This window comes from Rana temporaria, chromosome 1 (genome assembly GCF_905171775.1).
Source record: "Rana temporaria chromosome 1, aRanTem1.1, whole genome shotgun sequence".
Classification (NCBI taxonomy): Eukaryota; Metazoa; Chordata; class Amphibia; order Anura; family Ranidae; genus Rana; species Rana temporaria.
Window position 1 is genome coordinate 450,351,162 of NC_053489.1, and position 16,374 is coordinate 450,367,535.

Here is a 16,374-nt window from a genome sequence, read left to right on the forward strand (position 1 = left end):
ATAACCTAATGATCTAAGTTCGCTTTGACACTGAGGCGTCGGCGGTAATGTGCTTTTACCAATGTTTTTTTTGGCTCTAGTGGGGCGCTTTTAACCCCCACTAGCGGGCAAGAGGGTTAAAACTGCCCGCAAAGCGGTGATTCGATGCCACTGCCCATTGATTTCAATGGGTAGGGTCGCTTTTAGGAGCGGTGCAAAGATGCGTCTAGCAGGACTTTTTTTTTTTACCGTCCTGCCAGCTCACCGCTTCAGTGTGAAAGCCCTCAAGCTTTCACACTGCAGTGAAAGGAGAGGCACTTTCAGAGTGCTTTGCAGGTGCTTTTTTTTTTTTTGTGCTATAGCGCCTCGGTATGAAAACAGCCTAAGGACTGGCTAATCCTGTGTTATTCTTCAAGAAAACTATTTTACAGGCAAGTCAAATATCCCATTACCTTAACAATATAGTACAGGACTCAGGGCTTGTGTTCATAGACCATGGGTTATATGCAGACTGCTTTCTGGCGATTTGGACACTGGCAATAAAACTTGCTAGAATGCTGCATGCTCATGTAACCCCACCCATGGCGTGAAACTCCTGGTTTTTGCTTAGGTAGTTGTACTTGGGTAATGGACCTTTTATCTCTGCAGAATTTTTTTTCTTTTTTAGCCCTTCATTTATTTTATTTTTTTCTATTGACGGTTCTATCAAGATCTGACTGCTTGTTGCCTAGGCTTGATGGCAGTTTCTGGATTGGTATTCTTTGTGTTAGACATTGGGGAACTGTACCTGTGTGGAGTTGGTCTGTAATGTTTGTACCAAGGTGAGCACCTCACACAGGATCCAGTGCCAAAAAGTGCAGGTTGCTATACAGGTCCAGGGTTGTGGTCCACTATGATTCCCAGACCCTGTAAACACTTTCGGGGTATACCCTCGTTCACAAGTGAAGCCTGGTCCCCTAATGGGCCCAGCAGTATTAAGGCAAGACAAGGGTCCCTGTATTTTGGGACTAGTTTCTGGCTACTAATAGACAACCCACAGTGCTTCGCACACAATGCAAATACATAGCTGAAAAAATGGGGGAGTTATTCACTTTGTGGTAACTCCCTGTTCTAATTGTATGTAATGTGTTTGGTTCAATATCAACTTATTTTTAAATATGGTGCTTTTTTTTTTTTTCCTCCCTCACTACTATCCCCTGACTCCTTATTGCTTGCATTAAAACTAGTCTCACAAAGTGGGTGGGAATAAATGAGCGTGCACTAGACTCGGCCCTTGCAAGTTTTTTGCCAGTGTCCAATCACTTGAAGGTAGCCTGCATATAACCTATGGTCTATGAATACAAGCCCTATCTTCCTGTACTGTACTGAGGAATTTACTGGCAAGTCAAAATTCTCTTTTTTTTTTTCTCGTTGTGAAATCATTGGTACCTGTATTTACATAATCGTAAAATTAGTGGGAGATTTGATTTATGATATGTTAATTGCAATGCATAATTTCTCCTGTTTTTTTTCTTAGCACCTAAAACAGCAGCAGGAAGGACTGAGCCATATAACTGGTATCATCAAGGATGATCTGGAAGACATCAAGCTTATTGAACAAGGGTTGAGTGATAATGTTCATATACGTGGTGGAATGTTCAGCTGACTTGTGAAAAAAAAAAAAACAACACCTAGATTCCAGCCACAGTATGGATTGCAAACATTTGAACAGCTCCAGGCCGGCTGATTACAATATAATGTTACTGTAAACACTTGTAAATCATTTTCTATCTTCTGTTTTCACAGTTAAGAACAGAAAATTTGTTTTTCAGATAAAATGACAAGTGTTCAAACACTGAATTATTTAAGTGCATGTACTGCAATTAAAGGCAAGGAACCTAAACAATGTGATCATCTTGTAAGGCAACTGACTTAAACCTACTTCAGCAGCATATTGGAGTACCAGTGACATTAAAATGTGACAAATGCAGCAGCTAGTGGTATGCTAAAAGAAACATTCAGCACTGCAAAATTCCTTTCCATTACCACAGCTTTTTTATTCTTGATATTAAATATTGGATCTTATTAGGATCTATGACGAATGAATAAATATTTTTCTTATTTACTCTTGGATGGTTTTGTCATCTTTTGTGTGTTCGTTTTTTCTTCAAATATTGCATTTGTGTGATTGAGTTTTTCTCTAGTGTTCTATTGTGTATTAAAGTGGATTTAAACCCTTGCATATGCCCAGTGAAGTCAACCGTCTCAGATGATACACAGGGATAAAACAAATCTCCCTACATAATTTTTACATGTATATCTGCTGTCTTTCCCTTTCTATATTCTTTAGAATTCTTACATAATGTTAGATGTTTTCTCTTCCTGTTCAGCAGTAGGAGTGGATTATTGGCATACAGCCAAGACAGCTGATTGGAGGAAAGGTGCACACCCCCACTCCACATAGGCAAAGAATTGCAGAGCTGTGCGCTGACTTGAGCAGCTCTCTGCTAATATATTTATAGCAACCTCCCATGATAACGGAGTGATGGGGCAGAAAAGAAAACACATGGGACTCGGTGCTTTGTAGAGAGATGAGAAAACACTACAGATATATGTGCCCAGCACAGATTTCATGAATCGGGTTTACACCCACTTTAATTAGATGAAGTTTTAAGTGGATAGAGGATGGATTGGATGCCAGGAATCTATTTCCTTTACTTGCTTTGTCATTGATGTCCAGCTACCTCATGACCTGGTTTATTCTGACGCTATTGAAATTCATTTGACCAGTGATATTTATGGTTGGATGTGAGGGAGATCATGCAGGGATATAGGGTAATGCATTTCTGCTTTTAAACCTAGAGATATCTATAACAAATGCAGCAACCTCTAAACACTACTGCTTTAGCTGAATCTCCAGCTTTTAGGATGGGCTAAGCTTCCTGTTAGTGATTGTAGTAAAGCTGCCCCTCCCCCCTCTACTACATTGTGCACATTCCTAATGACCAGCAAGGCAGCCCTATATATTGATGAGACAATATAAAAATATGGGGGTTGGTGGCAAGCTCCAATATTTTCTGTATATGTTAGGGGATTTGCCTGTCTGAAAAGCCAGGGTGTCGCCTGCAACATTTGGATATTGGAGGCTGCTGCAGGTTTGTGTGGTTTCTGTATTAATTTATTTAGACAATTTTTCTCAAATCGCCTTTCAGGACAACCTTGGAGAGAGCGCAGCTCCGCCTCTTCTGTAGGAAACACCCACAGGCTTTAAATCCCTCCTCTTCCACCATGGCTTCAGTTATTGTGTTTCCTCCGCCATGGTGGAAGCATCAGGTTGGAGCCAGGGAGCTGCGTTCTCTCCAAGGCTGGAGACAGGCTTTTCCCTCATTGTTTTACCTTTTTTGTAAGGTGGTGACTGAACCATCCCAGCTCCTCCGCTGTACCTTTAAGGGTGGATGCTCCGGAGTCCTCTGGTCTCGCCTGCTCACGGGAGCTTTAGGATCCATAGGGGACGCTGCGTCTGGTGCCCGGAGTCCGCAGGTTTTGACCCCGGTGGTCGGGCAGGTACCGTTTCTTTCAAGAAACATGTCCTGCATGTCGGTTCCGGGTCCCGGTCTGGCGGGTGACGTCACGCCGGCGACGCGGCGTTTCCTGTGGAGGCGTGGCGCTCGTGGCTCCTGGCGCCTGGAACGCAGGGACTGGAGGGCGGGTTCTCTGACCGGCGCTTCCGTTTCCGGCTCCTACTGATGACGCGGAGCCCGGGAAATTCAAAAGCCCAGCGTTTTCCTCTACAGCTGTCTCTCTGCAATGGAGGAAAGAGTTACAGCGATGGCGGATGCAGGCGCCGTCAGCACCGGTCAGGCCCAGGTAAGAGGGGTACAATGGTGCCTTTATTCTTATCCTTATGGGCTTTCTATTGTGTTTGGTTGTTTTCCTCCTTATGGGAGCCTGCTCTGCTCTGATGGAAGCCTATGCTGGGCCATCTAGCAGAAACTCTGGTGGTTGCTATGTTCTATCTTTCTTCTTAAAGGGGACATTTTTTCACTCTGGTGGTGGTATTAGCACGGTGGTGGTTTCCCTTGCTTAGCTAAGAGAGCTTTGATTTAAGTCAGTTTAATTTCTCGTTTCAGGAGAAAACTGCTAGTAAATCTAAACCAGCAAATCCACCAAGCCAAAGGAAATGTCCTTCCTGTAAAAACCCTTTGAGAGACTCTTGGCAGAAAGCCATGTGTAGATCATGTATTAAAGACCTAGTTGAAGAGGAATCTTCTCAACAAATTAAAGAATTATTTTCATCTGTCAAGGAACTCTCGGACTCACTTAGTTCAGTGAAATCCATGCTAGTGCAGAGTGCGGTCCATACTGAGCCCCAGCAACCACCAGCAAGCCCAAGAGCTTCCACCTCCAGGCCGGTAGTGGTGGACTCTGGGGATGAGGGGACAAGTACTCTTCCCTCACTTGTAGACTCTGAGGAAGAGGAAGAAGAGGATGCAGGCAGAACCTCTAAATATAAATTATCCCTGGAGGATGTGGATGAACTTTTAGGTGCAATCTACACTACCCTTGACATTCAGGAGGAAAGAGTACAACTATCAGTCCATGATAAAATGTACCAGGGTATGGATGACTCCAAACATAGAGTTTTTCCTGTCCATAAAGTGTTATCTGACACAGTTAAGAAAGAATGGAAAGACCCGGAAAAAGGTCCCTTCCTTCCTAAATCTCTTAAGAGAAGATTTCCCTTTGAAAACAAAGAAACTGAGGTTTGGAATAAGAAACCCAGAGTGGATGCTGCCTTTTCACAGGTTTCTAGAAGGACAGATCTGGCCTTTGAAGACATGGGGGTCTTGAAAGATGCGATGGACAAAAGAGCAGATGCTCTCCTTAAAAAAGCTTGGGACTCCGCATCCGCCAGCCTTAAACCAGCCATGGCTTCCACGGTGGTAGCAAGAAACCTGGAATGCTGGGTAGAGAAACTGAAGGGCCACATTGAAGCAGGCACCCATAGGAAAGACCTTTTAGACTCCTTTCCTCTAATCCTTAATGCAATTAAATACATGGCTGATGCATCAGCCGAATCAATTAAAATGGCAGCCAGATCCTCAGCACTTGTCAATTCAGCTAGGCGTGCAGTCTGGCTAAAAACGTGGTCAGGGGATACAGCCTCAAAGATTAAACTTTGTGGCATCCCTTTTTCAGGGGATTTTCTTTTTGGGCCAGACCTGGAAACAGTCTTAGATAGAACGGCCGATAAAAAGAAGGCTTTCCCAGCCAAGAAGAAACAGACGTTTAAAAAGAATTTTCGTGCTGTTCAACAACCCTACAAAAATAGAGAAGATGTCAACAAAAAACGTTGGATTCCTCAAAAGGGTAGGGGAAGAGGTGGGGTTCTCTTCAGATCTCCTCCAGATCAAAACCCTAAAGACAAATGACGTAACTACTCCAGTAGGGGGAAGACTGTCATCCTTTCTCCCTCAGTGGAGTCAAATATCCACAAGTCCTTTCGTGAAGAACATCATTTCACAAGGTTACAAACTGGAATTCTCGGAATGTCCGCCAAGCAGGTTTTACATTACAGCCCTTCCAAGAGACCAAGAAAAGGCTTCGGCCATGATGAACCTTTTACAGGATCTGATTCAACAAGAAGTCATTGTCCAGGTCCCGAAACAGCAGGAGGGTCGGGGGTTTTATTCCCATATATTTCTTGTAAAAAAACCTTCAGGCAAATACCGGTTGATTCTGAATCTAAAGATCCTGAACAGATCAATACGGTACAAACACTTCCGTATGGACACAATTTACTCCATCACAAAACTGTTGTCTCCAGGTTGCTTCATGGCATCCCTGGACCTAAGGGATGCCTATTTACATGTGCCAATAGCACCAGCCTCCCAAAAGTTCCTTCGCCTAGCCATCAATCTGGGAACATCAGTATGGCATCTCCAATTCAGGGCCCTACCATTTGGCCTGTCATCTTCCCCCAGAGTTTTCACAAAGATTATGGCGGAAGCCCTGGAGCCTCTAAAACTGAGGGGGATCTCGGTCGTGCCATACCTGGACGACCTATTATTCTTCGCAGATTCCAGGGATCAGCTTGTGACGAACCTCCAAACGTCACAGACTCATCTCAAAAATCTAGGTTGGATTTTGAACTTAGAAAAATTGCATCTAGATCCCTCTCGGGAGATGAGGTTTCTGGGCTACACCCTAAACTCAGTAGTGCAAAAAGTGTTCCTGCCTCAGGAAAAGATAGACAAAATCTTTTCAGCAGTGGGTCAGATCCAGACGAACCTTTCAGTACCAGTCAGAACAGTTATGTCAGTTCTGGGCCTTCTTACAGCTACAATTCCGGCAGTCCAGTGGGCAAGACTGCATTCCAGACCACTTCAGAAAAACATCTTGCAGGTCTGGTCACACCAGGTGCCGTTCGAGAAGCGTTTCAGACTTTCTACGAAAGTGAAACGAGCACTATGGTGGTGGAGGGACCCTTCCAATCTAACGAAGGGTCTCCCATGGTTTTTCCCCTGGACAAGCGTCTAACAACCGACGCAAGCTCCTGGGGTTGGGGAGCCCACCTGGAGGGTCAAACCGCTCAAGGCAAGTGGTCAAAAATAGAGGCAAGAAAATCGTCAAATTGGCGAGAATTGAAAGCCATTCATTTGGGTCTGATAGCTTTTCAACAGGAGGTCAAAGGACATCATGTACAGATTCTGTCAGACAATACGACAGCAGTGATCTATGTGTTAAAGCAAGGGGGAACCAGGAGCCAAGGGCTCATGGACTTAGCCAATCAACTTCTGTCATGGGCGGAAATAAATGTGGCCTCCCTATCGGCAGTCCACCTGAAGGGATCACAAAATCTCCTAGCAGATCTGCTAAGCAGAAAAAGAGTGGTGGAAGCAGAATGGAGTCTGAACCAGGAGGTGTTCGATATAATATCGGAGGAATGGGGACATCCCCAAGTGGACCTATTTTCAAGTCAACAAAATGCGAAGGTCCAGGAATTCTTTTCAATTCACAGAATGGATCAGGCAGTGGGGATAGATGCCCTGGCACACCCATGGAATTACCGGCTGTGTTACGCCTTTTCCACTAATCCCTCTGGTCCTAAGGAAATTCAGGGAGGAGAACACCAACTTGCTCCTGATCGCTCCTTTTTGGCCAAAAAGGCCTTGGTTTGCAACACTTTTGAACCTGGCCTCAAAACCTCCCTGGAGATTACCATACAGGAAGGATCTATTGACACAGGGCTCTGTGTGCCATCCGGAAGCAAGCAGGCTACATCTAACTGCTTGGTTTCTGAAGAAGACCTTCTAAAATCTAAAGGACTTTCTGATAAAGTAGTTAAAACTCTACTATCAAGTAGAAAAGAGGTAACTAGGTCCATCTACCTCAAGGTATGGAAGAAATTTAACTCTTGGTGTTCTTCCAAAAGTTTCGAAATCAAGAGTACTATTTCAGTTCTGGAATTTCTCCATGAAGGAATGGAGAAAGGTCTAGCCGCCAGCACCCTGAAAACACAGGTAGCGGCTCTCTCAGTTTATCTTGAAAGATCTTTATCCAAAGAAACTTTAATTTCTAGATTTTTTAGGGCTCTGGCTCGAAATAGACCGATAGCCCTCAAAGTTTTCCCTTGTTGGGACTTATCTATTGTTTTGCAAGGTCTCACGGGAGCTCCGTTTGAACCTTTACAGAGTGCATCGTTAAAAAGTTTAGTTCTCAAAACAATTTTTTTAGTTGCCATTACATCAGCAAGGAGAATCAGTGAGCTCCAAGCTCTAGCAATTAAGGAACCCTTCCTTAGAGTTTTGCCAGACCGAGTGGTCCTTCAAACGGATCCAGCCTTCCTACCGAAAGTGGCCTCAACTTTCCATCGGTCGCAAGAAATAATTCTACCAACATTTTCCTCAGTTCCGGCTAATGCAGGAGAAGAAGCTTTCCATACACTGGATGTAAGGAGATGTCTGTTACAGTTCCTTTCCGTCACCAAGGAGTTCAGGAAATCAAACGCTCTTTTTATGTGGTATTCTCTGGTTCCCGTAAAGGGGAAAAAGCTTCTAAGAGTACGCTCGGTAGATGGCTTAGACAAGCAATTTCTGAAGCCTATCAAGCAAAAGGAGAAGTTCCTCCTTCTGGGATCGCTGCTCACTCTACAAGGTCAACCGCAGTTTCCTGGGCCGAAAGGGCCGGTGCTACGCCTGATCAGATCTGTAAGGCTGCTACTTGGTCCAGTTTCTCAACTTTTATTCGGCACTACAGGTTGGACTTGCTGTCGGCCGCAGATCAAGCCTTCGGCAGGAAGGTACTGCAGGCAGTAGTCCCACCCTAGGGTAAGTTACTTGGTTATCCTCTCCAAGGTTGTCCTGAAAGGCGATTTGAGAAAGGCCTAGTTAGACTTACCGGTGACGGTATTTCTAAGAGCCTTTCAGGACAACCGCTATTTCCCTCCCTAAATGTGTATAAAAAAGTAAAGTATATATCTATCATGGTGTTGTGGTTCTCTGTGCTTTGTTTTCCAGTGCCGGAGGCCACACAATAACTGAAGCCATGGTGGAAGAGGAGGGATTTAAAGCCTGTGGGTGTTTCCTACAGAAGAGGCGGAGCTGCGCTCTCTCCAAGGTTGTCCTGAAAGGCTCTTAGAAATACCGTCACCGGTAAGTCTAACTAGGCCTTTTTTTAAGGGGGGAAAACTCCCACTTTTATTCAAATATATCAGATACAGTTGGTATACGGGTTATTTTTTGTAACTATTCAATAAAAGATTTATTTTCTATCTTAATCACTTAAACATCGGAAGAATTTCCCCCTTGATGACCAGACCATTTTCTCTTCCGTTCATGGATAGACACAGCAGCAATCTTGACAGTAGGGTATTGGCCTTCTATTAGGAGAGGACTTGCCCTACTGTCAAGATTGCTGCTGTGTCTGTCCATGAACTCGGAGAAAAGGATTTTACAGTGAGTACAAAAATCCTAAATAGAGATTTTATATATATATATATATATATATATATATATATTGTGTGTGTGTGTGTGTGTGTGTGTGTGTGTGTGTGTGTGTATGTGTGTATATATATATATATATTGTGTTTGTTTTTTTTAAACTACTAATGGCAGCGATCTGCGAGGTGTTTTTTTTTTTTTTTTTTTTGCAGGGCTGTGACATTGCGGTTTCACACCCCCCATTCTGGCTCTCATGCCTGTGATCGTGCATGGCTGGCGGCCATGCGCATAGGGTCCCCTGCCATGCAGCGGGCATGCACCTGCTAGAGCTGTTCAAAGGGTCGGTGTAAAGCTATGGCGATTTGCAGAAACGTGCCGATCTGCCACAGTATAATAATGGCAACTGGTCGGCAAGTGGTTAATCTATAGGCAGCTATGCTTTTCTCAAAAACCTCAGAAGTTTAGTTTTCGCTTGCATAGCGGACAACGGCCCTTTGTGTACTGATTTCGTGTTCATGTGATCTGCTTACTGCTTTTTCCAAAAGACTACATTTCAGTCTTTCTAGCACTTAGGATTTTAGAAGTATGGCCTTAAGCTGGGTACACACTGTCAGAAAACCAGCCGACTTTCATCAAATGTGTACAGCAGTCTGTCTGACAGAAGCTGGTCTAACTGGCTTTTCCCAAGGGGTAGTATAGTGGGAAGCTGCGGACATAACCCCCCCCTCCTCTCTCTCCACTGAGACCAAGAAGGGCAGCGTGTGACCCGGGTGAGTGAGCAGAGGAGACGGCAGCGCAGTAGTTCAGTAAGGGGTGGTGGTGACTGGGGCAGTGACGCTCAATGTGACTGACAGAAAAGGTGGGCGGGTGCTAAATCGGCAGAACCGGAGACCAGGCATCAGGACTGGAGATTGTGAGTGTCAGGCTATTCAGGAGAGGTGGCAGGTAAGTGAAACCCCAGCCTGGAGATAAAATGATAATTCTCACACTCTACAAGACTCTGCTTTGTATACCTTTCCAGTCTTATGCAAATCAACTACTCTTGGTTGTATGTCTTTGAGGAGCTTCTGTTTGCAAGGCATGGTTCACATCAGCTGATGCTTCTTATGAACAGCAATATTTTATCAATCAAAGTAGCTCTGAGGCTGGGTTCACACTACTACACTACTTTCATCCTACTTTGCTCTGTGTTCAATGTTTCCCTATGAGAGCGTCTTGTAGCGTCCTACACAAGTCGGTCCGACTTTGAAAATGCTCCCTGTACTACTTTTGGTCCTACATTGATCCTACTTCAGGCCCATTGAATATCATTGAAGTCGGACCAAAGTAGTATCCTGTTCATGAAAGTAGGACCAATGTAGGATAAATGTAGGACCAATGTAGGATAAATGTAGGACCAATGTAGCAGAGCAAAGTAGGATGAAAGTAGTGTAGTAGTGTGAACCCAGCCTCAAACACACTTCCAAATTAATTTCATTAATTGGACTTCAGGGGTATACAAACTACTGACTCCAGTTGGCTTTCGTTGAAGTAATTTAGTCTATGGGTTCACATTTTCCTCCAGCATTTTGAATGTTTTAATGAGTGTGTTTAATAAACCAAAAAAAAAAGTTTAGGTACTAAAAAGATCAAATAAGTGTTATGGACAGGCCCATCACTATTATCTGGATACCAAAATAATTAAGTATACACTCAAAATGTCACTTTAACCACTTGCCGACTGCTGCACGTCTAAATATGTCGGCAAATGGGTGCACAGGTACATCCTCTTTAATTTGTGGTGTTGCGGACTGTGCCCGCAAACTCTGTTTGCCGGTGGTCCGCGATCGTGTCACGGAGAGAGGCAGAACAGGGAGGTGCCTATGTAAACAAGGCATTTCCTTTTTCTGCCTAGTGACTGGACAGAGATCTACTGCTCCCTGAGATTGGGAGCAGTGATCCCTGTCATGTCAGATGTAGCCCACCCCCCCCCCACAGTTAGAATCACTCCCTAGTAGAGATGGCCTGGCGGTCGTTTCGTGGCAAACTTTGCTTGTTTGCGGTTCGGCGGACATCTGGCGATATTTGTGGCGGTCTACCATTTTACATTGAGAAGAACTTTGACTCCTCCATCAGTTTACAATCTTCTTTTTGTCAGTGAAGGGAGAGGTTGCTGTGTGTGGAGCAGGGACAGGCTGTGATGAATCAAATAGATATCTAAAAGGTCCACAAAAGTATTTTTAAGGACTGGTATAGGTGTACTATTTGGTGTGCAGTATATAGGGGTGTAATACACTTATATACTTTTTGTCAGTGTAGGGACAGGTTGCTGTGTGCGGAGCAGGAACAGACTGTAGTGACACAAATAGTTACCTGACAGGTCCACAAAAGTCCTTTTAAGAACTGGTATAGGTGTACTATTTGGTATGCAGTATATAGGGGTGTAATACAGTTATAATATACTGTCTAATATAGAAAGCATATTATAGTGGATTTGTATTGTTCAGCATTGTGACTGGTGGTGTATTTGTGTAGTATAAAATTTGTGCTGCATTACCTCTGCTACACACATTGACAAAATTTCCTGAACTGGTGCGATAAACCAGTAGCCCCCCAAAACGACAGATTGAAGCGGGTGTTATATACCTTCTTTCACATATACTGCGCTTCTTTAGAGACTTTTATCACAGGGTCATTTAAAAAAAATGACAGGAAGAGGCAGGCCCTTCCGCAGGGGTGGTAGGGGTAGGCCCGGAGCACCAGGCCGGAGCCAAAGTGGGAAGTGGCACAAGGTGTGTTCGTTTACATCAAAGGATGCACCAGACTTGGTTGAGTGGCTCGTCACCACCACCATATACCCTCCGCTTGAGTCACAGGAATTATTTTCCGATCTATCAGAAGACATTTCCGATGCGCAGCCATTCTTGGCATTGAATCAGGAAGAGGAGGTAGCAACAGCCGCCACTCAGCAGTCTGACAACAGTACCCAGATCAGCCCAAGGAGGTTGGTCCCCGCTGTTGCTGCCTACTCTGAGATCTCTCCTGTTAGTGGTGGGAAAGGTGACGTCGATGATGACGTGTCTACAGACGTCACGTGGGTGCCCACAGGAGAGGAAGAGGAGGGGAGTTCAGAGGGAGAGATGGACCAGCAGATGGGGAGGAGAAGCAGGCCAAACTTACATTACACAGGAGGGACACACCTGACTGCTAATGTATCAGGAGCGAGCCATCAACCATGTATAGTCACATCTGGCGCTCCCAGGACACCGGCCCATGGCTCCGCAGTGTGGGCTTTTTTCAACGTGTCCGCTGCTCACAATAGTGTTGCCATCTACAGCCTTTGCAGTCAACACATAAGTCGCGGTAAGCCCAACACTCACCTAGGGACGACCGCCTTAAGAAGGCACCTGGCCTCTCATCACCGAGCCCAGTGGGAGCAACGCCATCAGAACCCACAAAGCCACACTCCAGGCTCTCACCGTCCAGCCTCTTCTCCTTCCCCTCTATGCTCACAATTGTCCTCCACTCCACCTTCCATCATGCCGTCCTCAGGTTTTTCTGCAAAAAGGCAGGCTTCCGTGGCCCAAATGTTCAATGGTAAAAAAACGATGACACCGGATAACCCTCTTGCCCAACGGTTGACCGCTGGCTTGTCGGAACTGATAGCCCCCCAACTACTGCCATATAAACTGGTGGAGTCGGAGGCCTTTCGAAAATTTGTGGCCATTGGAACACCACAATGGAAGTTCCCAGGAAGAAAATATTTCTCACAGAAGGGCATCCCAGATCTATATGGCCATGTTCAGCGGCAAGTGAATTTATCTCTGGCACACAGTGTCGGTGCCAAGATACATCTGACCACAGACACGTGGTCTAGCAAACACGGGCAGGGAAGGTATTTAACTTTTACTGCCCACTGGGTGAACCTTCTGACGGCCGTCAAGCATTTAACCCGTGGCACCCATGTAGATTTGGTTTTACCGCCACGGATTACATGCAGGCCTGCCTCTTCTTCTACTCCATCCTCCCTCTCCTCCTCGGCTGACTCCGATGCTACCGTCTCTTCCGCTGCGCCGCCCAAGATCCCCAGAACCTATTCGACATGCCAGATGAGATGTTGCCATGCTGTACTGCGTCTGTTGTGCCTGGAAGACAAGAGCCACACTGGTCCTGCACTCCTTTCAGCTTTGCGTTCACAGGCAGATCAGTGGCTAACACCGCTCAATTTGACAGTTGGTAAAGTGGTGTGCGACAACGGTGCCAATCTGCTGAGTGCGCTGAAACAAGGCAACATTACACACGTGCCATGCATGGCACACGTCCTGAACTTGGTCGTGCAGCGATTTGTTGTCAAATACCCTGGGGTCCAGGACGTCTTGCGGCAGGCCAGAAAAATCTCGGCCCATTTCAGAAGAACTTACATGGCCATGGCTCGCCTTGCTGACATTCAGCGGCGACACAACCTGCCCGTCAGACTTCTTATGTGTGACTGCCCGACGCAATGGAACTCAACCTTATATATGCTTGATAGGCTGCTCCAGCAGAAACGTGCAGTTAGCGACTACCTGTACGAACTCTGCGGCAGGACAGGTTGTGGGAGCTTGGTTTTTTTTTTTCACCGCGCCAGTGGCTGCTCATGCGCAACTCATGCAGACTTCTGCTGCCATTTGATGAGATCACCAAACTGATCAGTCGCAGCCAGGGCGCCATCAGTGACATCGTACCTTACGCCTTCTTTCTGGAGCGTGCATTGCGTTGTGTCATTGATCAAGCCGTCGAGGAGCAGGAAGTTGAGGAAGTCGCAATGCTGGATGAATTCCCAGGGGGGGCTACTCCACCTGAGACAAGTCAACAACAGGAGGCTAAAGAGGAGTCAAAGGAGGATGGTGCCGGGGCGGATGAGGAGGAGCAAGAAGAGCATGCTTTAAACCTTTCTGGGATCCCTGGTGTTGTCCGTGGATGGGGGAAGGACGTGGATGGGGGGAGGACGACATTATCCTGGATGATGAGCAGGAGCCAAGCCACTACACCGCTTCCAGTTTAGTGCAAATGGGGGCCTTCATGCTCCAGTGTTTTAAGAGGGACCCCCGTATAAAAAGCATAAAGGGCAAGGACCAGTACTGAGTGGCAACGTACTTAGACCCCTGGTAACTGTTGGCTTGCCCCTCGTCCAGTGTCCTGTCCGAAAGGAAGTTCAGCGCAGCAGGGGGGGTCGTGACCGATAAGAGCACTCGCCTAGCTCACAACAGTGTTGACTACCTCACATTTCTAAAAATGAATGAGGCATTGATCTCGGAGGAATTCAACACATGTGACCAGTAGACCATGTTTGATTCAAATTCAGGTGAACGCCTGTGGGCTAATTTTTGGGGCCTGTAATGGCAGCCGAAACAGACCCACATAAGTACTAGGTGGGGCTCCCCCGAAGGGAGACCCCATGAGAGCAGGTGAACTAAGCCAGAAGGCCATGTCCACCCACTCCCATGACGTTCAGGGCAGGCCAGAGGACCTACACCCTACTAATCACACTGTAACAAATGTGCTACACCAAACAAAAAAATACATAAAAGTGACAACACAGGGGTAAATAAAAAGAGAGTGGGGAGAAGGAAGATGAGGGAGAGTGAAAGTGACCATCATGCAATGCAATGGCCGACACTTACTTCTGTATCCAGTGAATAGCTTAATGTACCTCCAGCTACAGAATACAAAGTTGTTTGCTGTCAGGTGAACGCCTGTGGGCTAATTTTTGGGGCCTGTAATGGCCGACACTTCTGTATCCGTTTTTTCGCTTAATACTTCTGGTAGGTCAGTGTCCATGTTGTGGGACTATTTGTGCACAGCTATTTGTGCACAGCTAGTGGCTGCAAATATGACCTGTAGGTTTTTAATGTTCGCCTGCTATTAAAGTTAATGGAGCCCGCCGTGAACTTGCATTTTTTGCAAACATTTGCGAAAGTTTGCGGTTAGCGTTCGCGAACCGCCCGATCAGATGTTCGTCCATCACTACTCCCTAGGACACAGTTAACTCCTTGATTGCCCCCTAGTGTTTAACCCCTTCCCTCTCAGTGTCATTTACACAGTAATTGGTGCATTTTTATAGCACTGATCGCTGTATAAATGACAATGGTCCCAAAGTGTCCTATGTGTCCGCCGAAATATCTCAGTCACAATAAAAATCGCAGATCACCGCGATAACTAATAAAAATGCCATAAATCTATCCCATATTTTGTAGACACTATAACTTTTGCACAAATCAATCAATATACCATATATACTCGAGTATAAGCCGAGGCACCTAATTTTACCACAAACAAAAAAATGTAAAACTTATTGACTCGAGTATAAGCCTAGGGTGTCCATATGCATGCCTCACTGTGTCCATGACTAGACTGACGTTTAACATGGGAGTCTATGGAAGGGGTGCCCAGATTTGAAAAATCGGTGCTCCCCAGCCATTGGTCTCCCAGACAACTTTGCACACTTGTAGAGGAGAAATGGGGCTACACCTGTGCCAAGTTTCGGGTCCAGGGGACCTAGGAACGACTGGTACCGGGTCCCCAAAGTCACTGGAGAAATTACCGTTTAACATGGGAGTCTATGGAAGGGGGGCCTGGCTTTGAAAAATCGGTGCTCCCCGGTCATAGGTCCCCCGGGCAACAAACTTTGCACACTTGTAGAAGAAGAGTGGGGCTACAGGGGACCTACAGCCGACCGGTAATGGGTCCCCAAAGTCTGAGAGATCAGGCGCAAAAATGTGACTTGAGTATAAGCTGAGGGGAGCATTTTCAGCACAAAATAAAATTATTGAAAAACTCGGCTTATACTTGAGTATATATATATATTGTGATTCCCCCCCAATAATATGTCGAATAATACCGATCGGCCTAAACTGCGGAAAAAAAAAATATTTTTTGGGGATATTTATTATAGCAAAAAGTAAAAAATATAGCTTTTTGTTTTCAAAATTGTTGCTTTTTTTTGTTTATAGAGCAAAAAATAAAAACCGCAGAGGTGATAAAATACCACCAAAAGCAAGCTCTATTTGTGGGGGGAAAAAAGGACGTAAATTTTGTTTGGGTACAACGTTGCAAATGTCAGTTAAAGGGACAGTGCCGAAAAGTGCTCTGGTCAGGAAGGGGGTAAATTCTTCTGGGGCTGAAGCGGTTAAATTCACATTTCAAAAGAATGCCAATCATTCAGTGCATCTCAACTTACATTGTCTGAGGCTGGGTTCACACTACTACACTACTTTCATCCTACTTTGCTCTGTGTTCAATGTTTCCCTATGAGAGCGTCTTGTAGTGTTCTACACAAGTCGGTCCGACTTTGAAAATGCTCCCTGTACTACTTTTGGTCCTACATTGATCCTACTTCAGGCCCATTGAATATCATTGAAGTCGGACCAAAGTAGTATCCTGTTCATGAAAGTAGGATGGATGTAGGACCAATGTAGGATAAATGTAGGACCGATGTAGCAGAGCAAAGTAGGAT

At 45.4% G+C, this 16,374-nt stretch overlaps 1 protein-coding gene across 5 annotated transcripts in view; it reads left to right on the top strand.

Moving 5' to 3' along the window:
• The window catches only part of NUP54 (nucleoporin 54), a 43,137-nt gene extending 41,054 nt beyond the window's left edge, over positions 1-2,083 (top strand). For all 5 annotated transcript variants that reach the window (XM_040327534.1, XM_040327550.1, XM_040327542.1 and 2 more), the window contains one exon: positions 1,496-2,083. In XM_040327534.1, the coding sequence (XP_040183468.1) occupies positions 1,496-1,624 (129 nt within the window). In that variant the 3' untranslated portion in view covers positions 1,625-2,083. The remainder of the gene's footprint in view (positions 1-1,495) is intronic.
• Positions 2,084-16,374: the final 14,291 nt, after the last annotated feature.